This window comes from Arachis ipaensis, chromosome B1, assembly GCF_059453495.1.
Source record: "Arachis ipaensis isolate K30076 ecotype BB chromosome B1, ASM5945349v1, whole genome shotgun sequence".
NCBI classification, from domain to species: domain Eukaryota; kingdom Viridiplantae; phylum Streptophyta; class Magnoliopsida; order Fabales; family Fabaceae; genus Arachis; species Arachis ipaensis.
Window position 1 is genome coordinate 144,687,838 of NC_142436.1, and position 22,369 is coordinate 144,710,206.

At 31.0% G+C, this 22,369-nt stretch overlaps 2 protein-coding genes, 1 non-coding gene and 1 pseudogene across 4 annotated transcripts; 1 reads left to right on the top strand and 3 right to left on the bottom strand.

The window, feature by feature from the left end:
- Positions 1-4,172: 4,172 nt before the first annotated feature.
- Positions 4,173-4,635, bottom strand: LOC107638484 (nuclear transcription factor Y subunit B-5-like). Its single transcript, XM_016341787.3, has one exon. The coding sequence runs from the start codon at positions 4,633-4,635 to the stop codon at positions 4,246-4,248; it is 390 nt and encodes a 129-aa protein (XP_016197273.1). The 3' UTR covers positions 4,173-4,245.
- A 5,957-nt stretch (positions 4,636-10,592) lies between these two features.
- LOC107638461 (cullin-1-like) lies at positions 10,593-22,181 on the bottom strand (annotated as a pseudogene). The gene is made up of 11 exons (XR_015902564.1): positions 21,786-22,181; positions 19,907-20,006; positions 18,579-18,764; positions 18,358-18,405; positions 18,082-18,285; positions 17,915-17,992; positions 17,613-17,702; positions 17,436-17,515; positions 17,282-17,344; positions 11,053-11,172; positions 10,593-10,970 (listed from the first exon to the last, which is right to left on the bottom strand). The product of XR_015902564.1 is annotated as a cullin-1-like (transcript).
- LOC107638473 (uncharacterized) lies at positions 14,040-16,510 on the bottom strand. Its single transcript, XM_016341775.3, has one exon. It carries the CDS (start codon positions 15,606-15,608, stop codon positions 14,463-14,465), a length of 1,146 nt encoding a protein of 381 aa, XP_016197261.1. The 5' UTR covers positions 15,609-16,510; the 3' UTR covers positions 14,040-14,462.
- Positions 15,724-15,796, top strand: TRNAF-GAA (transfer RNA phenylalanine (anticodon GAA)). The gene has a single exon. It is a non-coding gene; the product is annotated as a tRNA-Phe (tRNA).
- Positions 22,182-22,369: the final 188 nt, after the last annotated feature.

Consider the following 22,369-nt stretch of genomic DNA (forward strand, 5'->3'; position numbering starts at 1 on the left):
CATAAGAACAACCCTCAATACAAGTAAATTAAGCATAATTTTCATGCATTATTGTTAGATTGGTCTTAAATTTTTTTGAAAATTTAGCCGTCGAGGGTATATTTGATGCAAATCGAAAACTTTTGGGACAAAATTGAAATAAAATAAAACTTAGGAATATTTTTGAAATTTTTATTAAATTTTAGGGACAAAAAGTATACTTTACCCAATATATAATTAGTATTTTGGTTTAAAAAATAAATCGATTTATATTTGTTTTTTCTTGCCAGCACACTATTAGCTTCATAAGGAGCACTAATGCGGGTTCTCAAAGTTAATGGTGCGCATGGTGTTTGTTGTCTTCATTGGAATGCAATATAGCACAAGCATATCACTGGATAGTACTAAATTTTAGTTTGTAGTTTGTTGTCGGTTAGGCACATTCACACGTGTTAACCCAACAACAAAGGTTTACTACTAAATTTGTTGCGTGCGTGTCTCTCTTTATATAGAGTGCAATTAACAATTAAGTTGGATTAGTTTTATAGTTAATTTATTAATCTGTTTAAATAATTATTGAAATTCTAATAATGTTTTGTGCGTATAATAAATATATTAACTAATGACAAATTTTAAATGAAGTTTTAATCTGTAATTGTGTAGTCTTTAACTCCTTATTCTACCGACTTAGGAGGTAGTTTGAAAAAAAAAATAAAATAGTGCAACTGTGCAACCAATTGCATGCTAGAAATACCATTAACATCAATGAGAGATGATAGAGAATCCAATGGAAAGCGATGCAATCATTTAAAAATTTATTTTCGGGTAAAACATATTTTTTATTTTTAAAATTTTTAATTTATATTAAAATATTTTTTATAATAAAATTTTTTAAAAAATTTAAAATCAATTCAATAATAATATATGACAATTATGTCCAAATGACTTATATTAAAGATTATTTTTATAAAATAATTATTAAATTATTGATTCTAAACTTTTAAAAAATTAACTATCAGTGATATATTTAATACAAATCAAATTTTAAGACAAAATTCAAACAAAATAAAATTTAGTAGTATTTTTAGAATTTTAAAAAATTTAAAAATATATATACTTTATTCTTTATTTTTTAAAGAATTTAATTTTAAAGTTCCACATAAAAAATTTATATAATTATATAATTAAATTTATGTGTTTAAATCATTATTTAAGTAATAAATTTAAAAATTAATTATTTATATATAAAATTAAATTAGTATATTTTGGTCTCTTTATCCAATGTTTTGACACTGCTTTACATAACAAAAAAAAAATATTATTTCTACCTTTAATATTTGGAATAAATTTTAAAGTTATTTTTAACATTTAATCTTTTTATCGAGACTTCTTCTTTTTCTTCTTTTGTTGTCCTCTTCTGCATGCTTCTTTTTTCAACGTCATCGTCACTGCTTCCACTTTTAGGTGGCATTGTAAGCCACTTGATCTGAGCTTGAAGGATACTCCCTTAAATAAGGTTCCTTTGCTCCTTGGTTTTCTTCTCTTCCTTCTTCTCCGTCCTTCCTCTCTTTTGCGTCACTCTCGCTCGCTCCTCTAGCTCTTTCGGCGACGACAAGTGGCGAATGTTGTCCTATTGTTAGTAATCTATTAACAGAATTAACGATAGAATAACATTAAGATGATTGTGAAATATTAGAAATTTAAATAGGACAAAAATATTGATGACAAAAATGATACATTACTCTTAAAATAATTACTAAATTAGGTAACATGACAGTGAATTTTAATGGAATGAGTTGAATTACGAATTTAAAGTTTTTACTAATGCTTGTAGAATGGTTAATAGATAACTTTTCGAAAAAGAGAAAAAAAGAATATGATACATATACAATAAAATATAAATTATACTTTTTTGTCGCTCGTATACCGAAGTTTTTAATGTTTAATTTAATTAAATTTTATTTTTAACTTTTACATAAATTTTATTTTTTTCTTCAACAATTTTAATTTTTCTTATGAATGATAATAATTTAATTTATTTATTTAATTTTGTTTTTAATAAAAATAATTTTACTTAAAATAAAAGTAATGTGATTAAGAGTAAAATAAAAAAATAAATTATTTAGAATGAAAATAATGTGATTAAAAATAATTTATTTAGATGTGATTAAAAAATAATTGAATAATTATTTACTATACAAAATTTGATATTGTTAAAGGATAAAATTAAAATTTATTTTAAAATAAAAATAAAAATGAATTAAATTAATATTAAAACAATTCTATAAATTAAAGACAAAAAAATATAATTTATACTTGATTGTATATATGTCATGCTCTTTTTCTTTTTTTTTTCGTAAGATTATATATGTACTAATCATTCTATAAATATTTATAATGAATAAAAATTTTGAAGAATAAAATTAAAAAAAATTACTTGAAATTAAAAGTAATGTAAATGATTAAGAATAATTTATTTACATATAATTAAAAATAATTGAATAATTATATATAGTAAAAAAATAATATTATTAAAAGGTAAAACTAAAATAATAAAATAAAATATATTTAAATTAAACATTTAAAAAATTTGATATATTAAAGATAAAAAGATATAGAGTGCGTAAACATGTATGACTATATATTTCTTTTAATTTTGTATCTCATTAAATAGACATACAATAGACATGTGTCGAACAAAAGTAACACATGTCCTTGTTCAATGAATCTAATTGTAATATATATGTTCATTAGGAAACTCTAATTTTTTTTTTTTTTTATTATTCGTCATCATTAGTTGGCCTCATTGTTTTGGAGTTGTGTTGACTGTTGACATATAATGAATTATGATAATTGTTAATAATGTGGCCCCAAGCCCTTATTAGAATTATCAATTATGAGTTCATGAAAGTAGCCTACATATATTTTGTGAAGATACTAGGATGGGTTTTATCTTATGTATCGAAACCCTAGCTAGAAACTAGAAAGTGACTTTATACCCATTTTATCAGTGACGGCGAATGAGTATATATATACAGACTCATTCAATAATTATGTTGGGATGATTATGATATTTTAAAAAATATTATTTAAAATAAAAAACATATATATATATATATATATATATATATATATATATATATATATAGTAGATTTTATGTATTTTGTTTACATTAAAAGAAAATTATTTTTTATAATATATTTAATTATTATCGAATAAAATAAATTATATCATCATGATTAATATTAATTCTTAATTTAATTTAAATTTTGATAATTAAACTAATTAAATATAATTAATTTTTTTAATTATAAGAGTTACAAAAGAGATTTTATTTTATAATTTTTTTAAAATCACACATATATTAATTAGATCTAACAATACAAAAAAATAAATTAAAAAACTAAAAAGAAAAATCAATAAAAGGCTGAATCATAAATATAAAATAAAAAAAATAGATAAGGTATTAATTGGGTAAGAGTGAATTCAATAGTTATTAATGGAGTTGATATATAAATTGTGTGATTTTGTAGGTATAACCTTTAAGTGATGGTTTTACTATAATTAATTAGTTTAGTTGTTAAAATTTAAATTAAATTAAGAGTTAATATTAATATTTTGATGATATAATTTATTTCATTCAATAACTATTAAATTTATCATAGAACTTATTTTTTATTTACGAGAGAATTGGATATATATATATGAGTTTGGTTAGAAATGAGAACTACTAGAATGAAACTAGGTTGACATTGCTTGAATAAGAGCCAGGAGGAATATTCTTTCATATTCTACAAATTAATTAAATTAAGAGAAAGTGTAAGAAGTTAGTACTTTTATTAAAATTTGAGCCGTATTTGACCATTAAAAGAAAAATAAGTAATTTTACATTATTAAATATTATCTCACACCTTTAAAATTATTGATAATGGCTAATTAATAACTACACATCACAAGCTCTTAACACTCCTCTTAAATGAAAGCATCTTAAAAATTGGTTAAGATAGAAGTATGGCATTTCAGAATTGAAGCAATAATATGATGAATATGCAGATCTAAATTAAGTAGTAGCAATCATGCATTAACCTTATTATTATTAGTAACCAGCATGTAACCATAAAAAAAAAAAAGTAATCTCACACAATTGAATGAAATCTCGCACCATTAAAAATATTGTTAATGACTACTTAATTACTATAAATCACAAAAGTTGTTGGCACTAACAATCTTCTTATTAATAATAACGATTGGATCCAGTAACATAACTATTCATCATCATCAAAGGTGCTATTCCGTGTATCTCGTTCTTGATTAATAGTATGAGTAGTTCTAGTGTGATGATGATCAAGATCAAGTTCTCTAAATCTCTGCAAATACCTCGTGATAGGATGAGCATAATCATCGAAGCCAAGAGAGGCCAGAGCGAAGCATATGTCATCTCCATTAACCGTCTTCCTCCGCTCCTTCCGGCACTTGTCCGATGCCTCGCTAGTGACGAAGCTGATGAACTCCGACACGCATTCTTGCATGGTTTCTTTGGCTTCCTTGGAAACCTTGGCGTTGTGGGGAAGAATCTGCTTCATGATTCGACCAACGTTCGCTATTGGCAGCAACTTCTCTTGTTCCTTTATGCTACTCTCTCCAATCTCATCCATTCTCTCATCAATCATCATCATCAATTCCTTTCACTTAACTATATATATACATACATGCATCCCCATATATACGTATATATGACGATAACTACTCTTATTTTTACGAAAAATAATAAAGTAGCTTTTGTTTTGAGGTATTGAGACAGAAATTGGGAGACTGAAACTCAGTATTATATTTGTTGGTTTAGAGATTGGTACTAAAATTTTTATCTCTAAAATTTCAATATTTCAATACCTCAAAAAAGTATGACACATACAGGGGACTAAAATTTTTAGAGATGGAGACTGAAATTTTAATAACATTTTATACTTAAAATATCCTCATTTCAATTAATTAATTTCAATTTTACCCTTTGTACAAATTAAATTAGAATTTTATTCTTGTTTTAATTTCTGTCTCCCACTTTGCACCAAACAGAATACTGAAATTTATTTCAATATCTATTTTTTAGTCTCAGTCTCTCAGTCTCCGTCTCTGTCTCTCCATCAAACGCTACCAAAAGGATTATTAGAATTCATTATTTTTGTCCATAAGTTGATCATTAATATTTTAAAATATAAAATTATTAGACTAAAAAAATTAAATAAATGACTAAATGATAACTAAAAACAATAAATTCTGATAATCTTTTAATATTTTTTTATTTTTATCTGTTTTTTTGTGATTGTTTTCATTGTTATGATTGCTTATCATATCCACTACAAATAATCACAAAAAAAAAACCACTACAAATATTATTTTTTTCAATTTTATTTTACTCTCTAGAAGCAAATTTAAATAATATTTTCCTCTTTTTTTTTTTCTGTTTGGTGGTTAAAAAGTTTGATTCAGATATAATTTTTTTAAATTATTTAATTTTTCATAATTTATATGATTAAAATTTTAGAATTCGATTTTTGTTAACAAATTTAGTATAAGATAAATAAAAAAATTATAAAAACTTCATATAAATTAAAAAAAATTAAATAAAAAATCTGTTAAAGATATAATTAATTATGTATATTTATATTTATTGATAATTAATTGAATGCAGTTTTTTTTAAGATTATAAATGTACTAAAATTAGTGATATATATGGGAATGATGGTAATTGGAGAATTGGATTGGGTAGAATTGAAAGTGTGTGGGGTATGTGATGATGATGCAGGTCATGATCAGTTCATAATAATTGAATGGAGTACACAGTCATGTATTTTGTTGCAAAAACTAGCCAAATCCCACCCGGATAACCTTTCTATCTCATTGGCTTCTTATCTTAATTAATGGACGTTGACAAGGCATTTTTTTAACCTTGCCTACCTAGTCAACACTTTTTCTTTTATCAATATATATACTTAATATTTATAAAAGATTTTAAAATATATAATATTTTTGTAGTGTATATCTTTTGTCAATGTATACGTAAATTAATGTGAATTTAAATATACTAATTATCTTTTAAAAAAAGAGAGTCAGTTGAAAAGAGTGAAAACGAAAAAAGGAAATAATATTAGCCTTTTGAAAGTCCTAAGATACGAAGAATAAATAAATTCAAGGGTGTTAGCGTCGTTTAGATAAGTTTATAAGTGATTTTTTTTAATTTTTAACTTATAAAAATGTGTAGTATTAATATTTGGTACAATTTTTAAAATAAAATTGTAACTTTTAAAAAATTATTTTGGTGTTTAAAGAGAAGTTAACAAAAATGACTTCTCTCATAATAATTTTTTTTTTATCATTTTTCACTTAAAATAAATATTTTTAAAACTAAAAAACTAAACACAAAATAACTTATTTATAAGCTACTTTTAATATAAGCATTTATTGTTTAAGCTATTTCTTTAAAAGGAACTTAATTAAGTTGTTTACTCAAATTGAACTTATTATAAGTAGGAATAAAAGAATGGAATTCACTAAATTATTAATAAAGTATATATATATTTTTCAAAGTTACATTTATTAACAATAAAGGGTTTGTACTTTGTACTTGTTATAAACACTAGTGGGTGTTAAACTATACTCATCGAAATTTTTTAATTAGTGGATTGAATCATTCTCAACTTATTACACACGAAATTATATTTTTTAATTTTCACATTAGTTTCATTGCATGGCTTTTACTTTTATTTTTATGCATGTGGACGTAGTTAATAACTTATATATGTTTGACTTCTAACGTACGGATATATTTTCAATCTATTAGCACGACTATATGACTAACACAATTTATTATTTTTAATTAATAGTTAATTAATTAATAATATTATTTAAAATTATTAATTAAAAATGATACTAAACTAAAAATATTAAGTTATTAATTAAAAATACCAACGAATATAAACTAAAATTATATTTTTGTTCTTAAACTTTTCTCTTATACTAATACTATTATTGACATAGAATATAAAAATTTATCAAATATTCATAAAATGATGCTTAATCATGGGATACAAAATTTGTTTATAGAAAGTAAAGATGTAAAATGCTCTAAAATAGTTTATTTAAATGAATTATTGGGATGTTATGGACACAAGCTTTTTTGTAAGTTGCCATTTTTTTTTAATTTTCAATTGTTTTAACTTTTGCTTTTTTAATTGTTGGTTGCACAAATGTTTTTTAATTTGTTATTATTTCTTTTTACAGTTTGTGAAAAAAATGTTTAAATGTTTTATTTTGGTATTTACAAGTTGTGAAAAGCATATTATCTCTTGCAATAAAATGTGTCAAATACATGGCCACATTCTTCTTCTTTTTTTTTTTTTTCCAGCAGGCTGCAAAAATCATGTTTCAAGATTAAAAAAAACAATTTATATATGTGTATTACACCTCATTTATTTCTTTTTGAGGAATGTTAGCTAGGGAGCCAACAAATTTTGTGATGTGTAGTTATCAATTAGCTATCATTAGTATTTTTAACAGTATGGAATTAAATCTAATAATGTGAGATTGTTCATTTTTTTTGTTGGTTAAATATTGATCAAATTTTAATAAAAATATTTCCTACTAAACTTTCTTTTTTTTTTTTAAGAATTACGCCATTATATCCCATTTAAGAATTAATTAATGTAATCATGCTTATTTATTTATTTTGTTTTAGTAAGGTTATCGTCATTCTACTATACGACAGCGGAGTTTTGTTTTACAAGGTTGTCGAAATTCGGTGGGTGGAATCGGAATGTATGATCCGTACGACGGACCAACTGTCAATGAGTTCGTTCCAACTTCCAAGGTCGTTGGGAGTTTTCAATTTCCACTTTTGCACCTTCCAATATAATCCATTTGGCAGCAAAACATATTAGCACGTATTTTTTAAGTAAGTGTGGGGTTTATTTTGAATATTGTTTTATACATGCATTAATTTATTAATCAGTAAATAATTTTTAAATAGAATTTTGATTCATAACAAATTAATCTTTGACCTTTTAAATTAAAAAATACACGAGAAACAAAAGAAACATATTAGCACGTATTTCATCATTTAAATTTGTTAAAGATAATTAGTTGGAATAATATAGTTGTAATTTTCTTTCAAGAAAGAGGACATAGTTGTAATTAAATTTCAGAGAAAAAATAATACGTGGAAGTCACACAAAATATGCATGTTTCATTGTTTTTTTTTCTTTTGTTATTACTTAAAGCTTGGTATATCTTGTATTGGCCATTGGGCATATGCATAAAATTCAGGTCAAATGAGATTAAGACTTCTAAAGAGATACCATCACTTGCATATTTTTTTAATGGTGCCGGCTAAAGTAGTTCTTTTCATTTTATTTTATTTTTTAGTTCATTGATGAATATGTAATTTTCAACAATGTGATAAGTTATGACAATCTTAAAATTTTTCTATATATATATATTTGGTTCTGTTTAGTAAATATTTATTTTAAAATAAAAATATACACTAAATACACATAAATATTATCTTTAATCTTTATCTCTATTATTCTCAAACTACCGATATACACTATGTCGCATATGATTTAATAAAGTATTGATTAATTAACATCAAAGGACAAAAAGCTATCGAAACTGCCAACGAGTTATATATAGTTCAAATAGCATAATTTTTCTTTCTTATCTAAAAATTTTGAGTTCAAGTTTCACTTCTAATTTTAAAAAACACGGTGTATTCGCTCAACATCAATCTTGTACTCTTATAATAATCGAAATAATAATAATAAGAGAACAACTAGGGAACCAAAAACATATCAACCAAAATGTGTTTGGATTTCATGAAAAATCAGGTTTTGGTTTGTGCTCCGTGATCTCAGGAGTGGTTTTCAAACATATTATTCAAAATGTGATTTTAATTAAACGGTTTTGTTTACTTTTTGGCTGATCACATTTTGGTTCCATATACTTTTCCTAATGCATGCACATACATTATTGCAAATAAAAGGCCTTGAAGCATTCTTTTGACCCACTATTATGAATGCTAGCTAGGTGAACAACGTTAAATTAGTCTAATAGTTAGCTCATTAGTCGGTTTAATTTGTCTGGTGGAATCTTGTCAAGGGCGACTTTGTTTTATGCCTCGCAAAAGCCTTTGACCCCAATTTTCAAAGTATGCTATACGGCTGACCTCTATAGCTTATTGATATTCGAATATTGATGTTAACGATGTTAGTTATCAGTTTTTTGCCTAACACAAAATAGTATAATCACTGATGAATAGAGAAGACATATCATTTAAGAGGATCATCGATGAATGAAAAAGCATACCTAAATAAAGCTTTGGTTTTTGTCAATTTGTTTGCCGTTATACGACAAAGAAACGGACGACGCAATAAAGCTAAAATCTCAGAGACTTCTTCACTTGGCTACTTGAGAAACCTGAATTGAATCAGTCTCAACAAGTTCCAGTCTTAGACATGATTGTAATATCATGGGTCTCATATAAGAAAATTCAACTAATCATGATTGGGTCAGTGAATGTGGTACAAGTTAGGCCTAATCCATTTGGAAGCTTCAAAAATAATTTTTTTGAGTTTTTGACTTATAAAAAATAATAATATTAATGTCTGGTGCAATTTTCAAAATCAAATTGCGGCTTTTTAAGAAGTTATTTAGGAGCTTTATAAAAGAAGTTAACAAAAATGACTTATCTCATAATACTACTACTTTTTATCACATTTCTATAAAATAAACACTTTAGAACTAAAAATCTAAAGACAAAATAACTTATTTATAAACTACTTTTAATATTGTCATTTATTATTTAAGGTATTTTTTTAAAAGGAGCTTAATTAAGCCTGTTTATCCAAATTGGACTTATGTCTATTTAAGCTACAACAACCGAATAGGCCCAACTTTCATATCCTAGCTCACATGTAACCATTTTATTAACGCTTTCTCATGTACCAGATTAAGTGTGTGTTTGGTTTAGGGTGGGTGTGTATGGGTGTGTGGTGAAAGAGACCCAAAAAAAAAAGTGTGTTTAGTTTATCGTTAATCATCTCCCAATATACATTAAGTTTGCCAATAATGGTTACAATTGTGTTTGGACAATTTTTAGTTAACTCAATGTGGATTGATTTTTTGCTCTAGACGTACTTTTGGTGAAAGTAACAATATTTTTGCTTTTCTATCCTTGAGAATTACATTGAAATATTGATAAAATGTTAAATATCTATTTTAACCTGTTATATTGACAAGTGATAAGTTAAATCTTAAGCTTTTACTTCTTTTTTAGTAATTTTGCATTTCAATGAAATTTTAGATAACATCATTCAAAAAGTATTCATGTTTTAAAAATCATGTTTGACAAAAAAAAATGTTCAAATACAAACCACACTGAATCTGATTTTAATAAAATATGTTTTCTCTTCCTAATGTTTGTAATTTTCTTTAAGAATACTTCTAACGTTTAATTTCATTCAATTTTATCCCTATCGTTTTTTATTTGGGTCAAAACTATCCCTAATTGTTAACCCAATCTAAAATTTGAGAGATAAAATTGAAACCGTACAGAGATAACTTTGACACAAATAAAAAACGTTGAGAGCAAAAATTAAATAAAATTAAACGTAAAGGATATTTAAAAAAAATTGCAAACGTGAAGTAAAAAAAAAAAACTTTAACTTACAAATAAATAGACAAGAATAAAGAAAACTAAGCAGGTGGAGCACGAGCAGGGGCATCTGCCGGGGGTTCAACATCCCCATGAATGACGAGCTTCCAGCGTCGAAGCCGGGCACCAGCAGTTGAATTTGGGCTTTCAAGTTGGCAACCGGTTGGCCAGAAGGGCGCCCAAATCTTTAAGAATGTTGTCCTCAGAGAATGTGGCAAGCAGTTCAGCGCTCCAGCTCCCAACAACACCTTTATTGCAAAAGACCTCAAAAGACTCCTTCAGAGCCTATATTTTAAAACTTTCAGATTTATATGCACATATCAATCCACCATAACGATTGTAAGTAAAGTCAATCTCTGATCAATGCCCTGTGGAAGAGAGTATGATTCTGGAAACAGTCATTTACATATGACAGGTACTTGTCATGGAGCTCAATCACTTTCCGGACAAAATCCTGAACAACCAGACCAGCTTCAGTTTCCTCTGCCTGTAGAGATTTGCATTTAACAGGATAAGGAAAACAGGCAATAGGCAAAATAAACTCAACCAGTAACAAGCAAAACCAAAATATAACAAGTTCAGTAACAGACCCTTTTGGTACTACAATAGAAATAACTGCATCTCTAACTTTCCCATTTAGCTCCTTGTAAACCTGTAAATAATAAACGCAAAAATTTATTACGTTATGAAAAAATGGAATGACAATAATAGGAAAAACATCTAATCTGTAGTAGCATTACAAAACTTGTCTATATTTTTAACATGGAGAATAGTAGTTAATTGAAAGAATTAACATAACACTATGTAAGGTTCGCCGTAACATTACCCGATCATAGAAGCAAGTTAAGCCAACTTCATTAAGGGGTGGGAGTGACCTCCGGGCAGCAATGGAGGTTTCCAAGTAGCGAAAGAAACGACAAAGCCAACCAACCATAATTTTATGGTTTGCCCACCTCTTTACAAGTTCTCTCAACATAAATTCATCATGCTACTCTCTCAAAGAAGGTAATACCTTGAACCAAAGGGGAAAGAAGTTACTCATTTGAAAAGAAGCACGGAAAAAAAAATATATATATATATATTAATACAAGATACAACAGTCATAAGTATTGAATCATGTGGACATATTTACAGTTAAAATGTACAAGATAAGTCAGGTTTTACACCCCATCCATCAAAAAAAGGAAACTCAATCACACTATAAAATATATCACCTATCTTGATGAAAGATTAGTAGGTTATACAACAAAAGGAAACAAAATCACTATAAAATATATCACCTTCTGAATTGCGTCGATACTAGTGCATTTTGAGCTGGAAGCTCAGGCAACTACACTAATCCAAATTCAAATCCTTACCTCATACACCCCCTACCAAATATACACATCCATCTTGATAACGAGAGGATGAACTAATGGTATTTTTGTTGACACTGGCCTCAAGAAGAATAAGCAAACCGATCTCTTGTTCAGTTTATTAAATTTTAAGACTTTAGCATTTACCTTATAACGAGTTACATTGATAGGTTAAACTAGTTACCAATTACAGACCTTACGTTCCCCTTTCCTCTCTCATTGATCAACCAAACAAGAGGTAGGCAGAAATTATTTTTCCAATCCATCTCTTTGGTTCCTATCATATCTTTTTAATAATGTGAAATTTAAGCATTAACTTCATTCCATCTATTTCCTTCTTTGCAATGCTTTCACTCGTCTCTCTAGCCTAGTATATATCATCCTCTGTATTTTCCTGCTGCAGGATCACTTCCGCTACCTACAACTTGTTCTTGGGCAAGATACGTGAGCAGATGCCAGTCAATGGCATCCTCTCACTCTCAGCTTATTACCCTCCACTATCTGACTATAATATGTTATTTGTATTGTGGCTGCTGTGGCCAAAGCATTTATCACCCAGGTTTGCTTCCTAGAATCAATAACAATGACCAAACCACTTACTCTTAGAACTACCATGAGACCTATGTCTACATGATACAAATTCTCCATCAGTCCCTGGAGCTTTAGAGTTTAGACAGAGACTAAACCATTCAAATTATGCTGGTGATCACAATCAATACCAATATACAGCACCTACTCACCTACCTAACCCTTATAAGCAATTAATGATGACCAACCGGAAACAATCTCAAATGACAATGTTATACAGTTATACTCACCGTTGATTGGATGTACTCTTCAAATAACTCCTTGTACTTGTCATAGAGTTGTTGGGAATAGTCATGAGGAGGCTTTTGGGTGCACATGGTATAGATGGTTCTGCATATCATTATACAAGAATGGTAAAAATAAGTGTTTTGTTGGATTAGCTTTTCTTGTTAAATTTTTTTTTTTCTTTTTGAACAAAGTACTTTTATTAAGTTTTAAACATGTTAAGATACATCTTAAAAAAAAGTTTTTAATTATTTTCTTTACCAAAAATATCCTTTACCATAATTAATAATTACAATTTATATTAAATCCTAATTTTCCCTCCAAATCCTAAATTTCTCCTTCGAATCCTAATTTCCCTCCACATCTATATTTATATTTTCCCTCAAAGTTTTCTACACTCATCATCAATTCAATTTAGGACAAAAGAACTTTCTAAAGTACCTTCAATCTCATACAGAAAAAAAAAAGTTGCTTTCAAAATTTTCCATACACAAATTTAATCTTGGTTCACTTACTCTTCTTCAACATCACGTATCTTCTTTTTTATGATTTTTTTTTGAGTTTCAGTTTTAAAATAGGGTCTTTTTATTGTTTTAAATGTCCAAGGGCTATGCATTTTTCTACTTTTTTTTTTATTAGCCATTTGAAATAAATACACAGAGCCAATCCACCGTGGATGAAATTGAAAAAAGTGAAAGATATGCATCAAGAAGAGGGAATAGATGGTTTACGTGTAAAGCATCATGTAGTCCTCGGAGCTGAAGTGAGGTTCAGGCAAGCCTTCTAGAATATTCTTGAGCTTGGTGATGCCCTTCTGCATGAAGTCCCATGCCTGCTCCAGGTCAATGATCTTCCGCTCACTCGTCGACATGAAGATGAAGATGGCAAGCTGTGGATTTGAAACAAAACCTGCAAAGAACAAATGGTGAGGGCAATTGCTGAATGAAATTCCATTTGGTATGAAATAGAAATCGGGGAAGGTTGATGCAATTGTGGATCGGGAGCATGAGAGAAAGAGCAAACCTTGATATGGGGTCACAGTCACACACTCACAACACTCACCTTGAAATTAATCAGGGTTGACTGAAGTCTTTGATTTATATCCACACACCATATTGCAAGGAAACACCTACGCTCAATAATTTCATAGCTGCCACCTGCCAGGTTTGAAATTTCTATAAATATGTTTTTACTTTTTTGAGGGGAGAGAGAGGTGGAGGCCATGTCAATTTACTATGGCTGAAACAAACTGCTTGCTCTGGTTTTGTACAGGCAAATTTTGTTAGGATTTCAAACAACATTCAATTCCGTAATTCCTTTGAACAATTCCACTTCTTTGAACAAGAATACACAACAAAACCAACAAACAAGCATGGTGTACAAAGTTATCTCTGAGCACAAAACCATTTATACCCCTTGATCAATTACTTATGAACAATCAAGTAACTGATTCAGGTAAGATCTATGTGTAAAATCTAAAATGCTTTCAGCCAAGCAAATGAGACGATTCAATCAAATTAGTATCCAATTATAGACTAAAGTGACATGAAGAAACAAAAGATTGCCTAACACAAAATTTGGGATCAAGAGTTGACTAACTCAAAAAATGCTAACACCCTCCCTGATATAGTGTTAATAGGCGAGACCTATCTTTCTCCTCAAAACATGTGATACACTTCTTGAGGAACAGCTCCTCAGTCAAAGAAAATGGTGTGATTATGCTAGCATTCTTCTTCATCAAACCATTGGAGAGAAGATACTTGACAACCTTAGCTCTAGGAATAAGCCTCTTCTCCAAACTGTATCCAAAAAGACACGGTCTAATGCGAAACGCCGAAGAATCCCAGCCGAGATTACTGATCCAAAAGCTCATCACTGCATTGAGTTTGTCCTTGGAACGTAGCATAAAATGAGGGTGCCTCCTAAAGGCCTCCGAAAAATCTTGTTCGGACCATCCCCATTTCTTAAGGACATCAACTTTAGCATCCCATTGGGACTTAGTTACGGCCTTTTTGGCCAGCAACACCACACTGAAATTACACTGTGAAGGATCAAACCCCAATTGCTTCACTTCCTCAACTGTTTTCTTCAAATCAGCAGAGGACAGCACAGAAGGCCTAGTTCTAAGCAAATGGTGAATGTTGGCCTTGGTCAACCCTTCATCAAGCAGCAATTTCACATTTTGAGGCACACGAACATCAGCAATGGATGATGGGCATCCACTTAGATAAGCAATGGCTTTAAGATCAGAGGGACAGAACCTCCTTACCAATTCGTACAAGGATACTATATGGTTAAGGCTTCGAAGCAAGAAGTTGGGACTCTTTGTGGTCATGAGTACAATGTCAGAGGGAGAAGCACCTTTGGATGCCAAAAATTGAAACTTTGGCAAGATCGCTTTGGTGGGGTCATATGTGAGTACCACGGGAATCTTGCACATGATGGTGGCTATTTGGGAGGGGGAGAAACCGTGGGCTTTGAAGAAGGAGATGACGGAATCTGGCTTGACGGGGGTGTCAAAGCGAACGCGCTTGTTTGCTCTGAGAGCGTCTTCATGGGAGAAGCCGCACTTGGTGGTGAGGTAGGAGATAGTGAAAGAGTGGTGGTCATCGGAAGTGGAGGTGGTTGAGTGGCGGCGTGCTTCTGGCCGAAGAAGAAGAAGGTAAGATTTTGTGGATGGAGATGGAAGAGGGGGGTTGTGGCTGAGGAAGAAGAGAAGAGCTCTTGTAAGAGAGTGATGCTTTGAGTGAAACATGAAAACAGAGATTGTGTGCGGCAGCTCTGCCGTCAGGTTCGTGTATTTTAAAATTTAAATAAAAGCTTAATTTTATGTATTATTATTCGTTTCAATAAAATAATAAATTGTAAATGCGGGGATAGCTCAGTTGGGAGAGCGTCAGACTGAAGATCTGAAGGTCGTGTGTTCGATCCACGCTCACCGCATTATTAATTATCTTTTTTCCGTGTACGAGAAAGCGAGGGGTTAGTCTCACCACTACCAGTGTTCGTTGCCAGCTTCCGATCCTCTCCCTCAAATTTTTATCTTTATTATTCTCAAACAACCGATGAGAAATTCCAAGGGATACACTGTCTTAGTCTAGTAGTTAATTTATTAATTCGTTTAAGTGTACCTAAATAAAGCTTTGGATTTTGTCAAATTGGTTGCCATTATACGACAAAGAAACAGACGACGCAATAAAGCTAAAATCTCAGAGACAACCTGAATTGAAACAGTCTCAACAGCAAGTTCCAGTCTTGGACATGATTGTAATATCATCGGTCTCATATTCAACTAATCATGATTGGGTCAGTGAAAGTGGTACAAGTTAGGCCTATTATGTCTATTTAAGCTACAACAACCAAATAGCCTCAACTTTCATATCCTAGCTCACATGTAAACCTTCCATTAACCCTTTCTCATATGCCAGATTGAGTGTGTGTTTGGTTTGTCGTTCATCATCTCCCAATATACATTAAGTTTCCCATGAATGATTACAATCGTGTTTGGACAATTTTTAGTTAACTCAATGTAGATTGATTTTTTGCTCTAGACATACTTTTGGTGAAAGTAACAATTTTTTTTTGGCTTTCCATCCTTGAAAATTACATTGAAATATTGATAAAATGTTAAATATCTATTTTAACCTGTTATATTGACAAGTGATCAGTTAAATCTTAAGCTTTTACTTCCTTTTTAGTAATTTTGCATTTCAGTGAAATTTTAGATAACATCATCCAAAAAGTATTCATGTTTTAAAATTCATGTTTGACAAAAAAATGTTCAAACACAAACCACATAGACATTAATCTGATTTTAATAAAAAATAATTTTACAAGAAGTACATTCATACTAACATTCCTTTGCAAATTTTAATCCAGACATACTAAGCTTTGCATCCATAACTTCTTGTTGGGATCATCCCAAAGTCTTAAGGATATATGACACGCAAAGGGTAAAATATGTTTTTTCTTCCTAATGTTTGTGATTTTCTTTAAGAATATCTCTAACGTTTAATTTCATTCGATTTTGTTCCTAACATTTTTTATTTGGGTCAAAACTATTCCTAATTGTTAACCCAACCTAAAATTTGAGAGAAAATTTAAAAAGTACTGAGATAGTTTTGACACAAATAAAATACGTTGAGGGCAAAAATTAAATAAAATTAAACGTAAAGGATATTTAAAAAAATTGCAAACGTGAAGTTTAAAAAAACATACTTTACCTTACAAATAAATATACAAGAACAAAGAAAACTAAGCAGGTGGAGCATGAGCTTCCCCGGGTCGAAATCCTGAACAACCAGACCAGCTTCAGTTTCCTCTGCCTGTAGAGATTTGCATTTAACAGGATAAGGAAAACAGGCAATAGACAAAATAAACTCAACCAGTAACAAGCAAAACCAAAATATAACAAGTTCAGTAACAGACCCTTTTGGTACTAGCTGCATCTTCAGCCTGCTTAACCAATACCATACCTTCACTGATAACATGCTGGAAAATGTTACAAGAAAAAGTTTTATAAGCAAGTTAGCAAGAAAAGCCCAATTTTGATTGGCATAGTGATAGATTCACTACCACCAACCTGCTTAAATATACTGGAAACAGGATCTAAGCCTTCGGTATCTTAGAAGATAGCCTGAACATCCGTGACAGATCTTCAACCTACACATTTAAGGAAAAATATGACAACATTATACTCACATTAAATTACTAGAAGAAAAATCGTAACCATAACAAGTTAGTAGAATTTCAAGAGTACCTTGTCATCTCTAAGCAAAGCATGACATCCAGAGTGCTCTTTCTGGAGGAGTTGGTTTGCATACACGAATAGCAGCTCATGTTGAACTTTCTAGAACGATATTCCAAGAAGTAAAAAATAAAACCAAGAGAAATGTTCAGAAACTACAATATGTGAAGGCCACGTTTTATACTGTGATTGCATCAAAATTAAACTATTTTTGTCACCACCCCACTCTTTCTTTTAGTTGCCTGGCAATACTACACTCAACATGGGTGAAGAGCACATTGCTGAAATAGCATGAAAAAGGCCCAAGAATAAACCTCTAACAACTTTGGCTCGCCACTGGAGTGCAAATAATGAGCAACCCTATCTTTCTCCCATTTTAAGCACTCCTCAGCCTGTTATAAAAGACATAACAACAAATGCAGATCAGGCAGTAATGTAAATGAGAAATCAAGTTACTGCAAGGACAACTGAGAAACCACACCTTGAGCATGTAATCAGAACAAGAATCTTCTAGGATCCAATTAGAAGCCTTCTGAGAGTAATAAGCAGAACTGTCTTTAAGCATTGCAGTTTCAAAATCATTCTCATAGTGATCCATTCGCCCCATCCCAATTCCAACAAATATATCTAATACATTCTTTAATAAAGCCCGATCAATATGCATTCCTTCACGTTCTTGATCAATCTTTAAACAGATAAGGGTTAGTTATCTAAATTTGTAAGCACCGAAAATCTAGCATAAGGAAGAAAAACCTACAAGAAAAATAACTGCATCTCTAACTTTCACATTTAGCTCCTTGTAAACCTGTAAATAATAAACACAAAATTTATTACTTTAGGTAAAAATGGAATGGCAATAATAGGAAAAACGTCTAATATATAGTAGCACTACAGAACTTGTCTATATTGGTAACATGTAGAAGAGTAGCTAATTGAAAGAATTAACATAACACTATGTAAGGTTCGTCGTAACATTACCAAATCACAGAAGCAAGTTAAGCCAACTTCACTAAGGCGTGGGAGTGACCTCCAGGCAATAAAGTGGCGATCCAAAAAATGAAAGAAACGAGAAAGCCACCTAACCATAATTTTATGGTTTGCCCACCTCTTTACAAGTTCTATCAACATAAATTCATCATGCTTCTCTCTCAAAGAAGGTAGTACCTGAACCAAAGGGGAAAGAAGTTACTTATTTGAAAAGAAGCACGAAAAAAAAAAATTAATACAAGATACAACCATCATAAATACTGAAATCATGTGGACATATTTACAGTTAAAATGTCAGGTTTTACACCCCATCCATCAAAAAAAGGAAACTCAATCACACTATAAAATATATCACCTATTTTGATGAAAGATTAGTAGGTTACACAACAAAACGAACAAAATCACTATAAAATATATCACCTTCTGAATTGCATCGATACTAGTGCATTTTGAGCTGGAAGCTCAGGCAACTACACTAATCCAAATAAAAATCCTTACCTCATACACCCCCTACCAAATATACACACCCATCTTGATGACGAGAGGACGAACTAATGGTATTTTTGTTTACACTGGCCTCAAGAAAAATAAGTAAACCGATTTCTTGTTCAGTTTATTAAATTTTAAGACTTTAGCATTTACCTTATAATGAGTTACATTGATAGGTTAAACTAGTTACCAATTACAGACAGACCTTACATTCCCCTTTCCGCTCTCATTGATCAACCAAACAAGAGGTAAGAAAAAATTATTTTTCCAATCCATCTCTTTGGTTCCATATCTTTTTAATATTGTGAAATTTAAGCATTAACTTCATTCCATGTATTTCCTTCTTTGCAAAGCTTTCACTCGTCTCTCTAGCCTAGTATATATCATCCTCTGTATTTTCCCACTGCAGCATCACTTCCGCTACCTACAACTTGTTCTTGGGCAAGATACGTGAGCATATGCCAGTCAATGGCATCCTCTCACTCTCAGCTTATTACCCTCCATTATCTGACTATAATATGTGATTTGTATTGTGGCTGCTGTAGCCAAAGCATTTGTCACCCAGGTTTGCTTCCTATAAGCAATAACAATGACCAAATCACTTACTCTTAGAACTACCATGAGACCTATGTCTACATGATACAAATTCTCCATCAGTCCCTGGAGATTTAGAGTTTAGACAGAGAGTAAACCATTAAATTATGCTGGTGATCACAATCAATAGTTCAATACCAATATACAGCACCTACTCACCTACCTAACCCTTATAAGCAATTAATGATGACCAACCGGAAACAATCTCAAATGACAATGTATACAGTTATACTCACCGTTGATTGGATGTACTCTTCAAATACCTCCTTGTACTTGTCATAGAGTTGTTGGGAATAGTCATGAGGAGGCCTTTGGGTGCACATGTTATAGATGGTTCTGCATATCATTATACAAGAATGGTAAAAATAAGTGTTTTGTTGGATTAGCTTTTCTTGTTAAAAAAAAAATAATTCTTTCTTTTTGAACAAAATACTTTTATTAAGTTTTAAACATGTTAAGATACATCTTAAAAAAAAAGTTTGGATTTATGCCAAGCAGATCTACCATTGAAGCGATATACCTATTAAGAAGGATGATGGAGAGGTATCGTAGTAATAAAAGGGATCTACATATGGTGTTTATTGATTTGGAAAAAGCGTATGATAGGGTACCAAGGGAGGTCTTATGGAAGGTTTTAGAAAAGAAGAGAGTAAGGATCGCATATATTCGGGCAATTAAAGACATGTATGATGGGGCCACAACTAGTGTGAAGACCCAAGGTGGTGTGACAGAAGAATTCCCTATTGGTATAGGATTACACCAGGGATCATCCTTAAGTCCATACCTTTTCACATTAGTCTTGGAAGTACTCACAGAGCACATCCAAGAGCCTGTGCCATGGTGCATGCTTTTTGCCGATGATATCGTCCTTATGGGAGAGTCAAGGGAAGACCTAAATAAGAAGTTGGAGTTATGGAGAGAAGCTCTAGAAGTGTATGGTCTGCGCATAAGCCGTAGCAAGACGGAATATATGGAATGTAAGTTCAGTCTGAGAAGGGAAAACCCCAATATAGAGGTGAAGATTGGAGAAAACACCCTACGAAAAATTAAAAGTTTTAAGTATTTTGGGTGCATCATACAGGACAATGGAGAAATTGAACAGGATGTAAATCATAAGATCCAAGCAGGTTGGTCAAAATGGCGGAGTGCATCTGGTTTTATATGCGACTAAAAAGTGCCTTTAAAACTTAAAGGTAAATTCTATCGCACCGCTATAAGACCGGCTATGCTGTATGGTACGGAGTGTTGGGCGACGAAAGAGGAGCACGAACATAAGCTGAGTGTGGCAGAGATGAAGATGTTGAGATGGATGAGTGGTCATACGTGATTGGATAAAATAAGGAATGAAGATATAAGAGAGAGAGTTGGAGTAGCACCCATTGTGAAAAAGATGGTTGAATCGCGTCTCAGGTGGTTTGGACATGTGAGAAGAAGACCGATAGAACATCCAGTCAGGAGGGTGGATGAGATGGAAGATGGACAAAAGGCGAAAGGCAGAGGAAGACCTAAGAAGACTATCCATGAGGTGGTCAAACGATACCTACATGTAAACGGTCTCTCTGTAGACATGATACATGACAGAGCACAATGGCGTCGTTTGATTCATGTAGCCGACCCCACTTAGTGGGACAAGGCTTTGTTGTTGTTGTTGTTTCCCAAAAATATCCTTTACCATAATTAATAATTACAACTTATATTAAATCCTAATTTTCCCTCCAAATCCTAATTTCGCCTTCGAATCTTAATTTCCCTCCACATCTTTATTTATATTTTCCCTCAAAGTATTCTACACTCATCATCATTTAAATTTAGGACAAAAGAACTTTCTAAAGTACCTTCAATCTCATACAGAAAAAAAGTTGCTTTCATAATTTTCCATACACAAATGGTTCACTTGCTCTTCTTCAACATCACGTATCTTCTTTTTCATGAATTTTTTTTTAAGTTTCAGTTTAAAAATAGGGTCTTTTTATTGTTTTAAATGTCCAAGGGCTATGCATTTTTCTACTTTTTTTTTATTAGCCATTTGAAATAAATACACAGAGCCAAATCCACCATGGATGAAATTGAAAAAAGTGAAAGATATGCATAAAGAAGAGGGAATAGATGGTTTACGTGTAAAGCATCAGGTAGTCATCGGAGCTGAAGTAAGGTTCAGGCAAGCCTTCTTCTAGAATTATCTTGAGCTTGGTGATGCCCTGCTGAATGAAATCCCATCCCTGCTCCAGGTGGATGATCCTCCGCTCACTCGTCCACATGAAGATGAAGATGGCAAGCTGCGAATCTGAAACAAAACCTGCAAAGAACAAATGCTGAGGGCAATTGCTCAATGAAATTCCATTTGGTATTAAATAGAAAGAGCAAACCTTGATATGAAGGAAGAAGTTAAAGAAAGAAGAGAAGAGTAACTCCGACAGGGGCCCTGTCGGAGTCACAGGGCACACACTCACAACACTCACCTTGACATTAAGCAGAGTTGACTTAAGTCTTTGATTTATATCCACACACCATATTACAAGACTCAGAGTTGACTAAAATCTTTGGACATTGATTTGTATCCACACACCATATTGCAAGGAAACACCTACGCTCAATAACTTCTTAGCTACCACCTGCCAGGTTTGAAATTTCTATAAATATGTTCCTATATGTTTTTACTTTTTTGAGGGGGGAGGGGCGTAGGGGCCATGTCAATTTAC

Bases quoted from the DNA above. Each gene is read 5' to 3' on its own strand.
- LOC107638484 (XM_016341787.3), bottom strand. From the start codon at position 4,635: ATGGATGAGATTGGAGAGAGTAGCATAAAGGAACAAGAGAAGTTGCTG.
- LOC107638473 (XM_016341775.3), bottom strand. From the start codon at position 15,608: ATGTTTCACTCAAAGCATCACTCTCTTACAAGAGCTCTTCTCTTCTTC.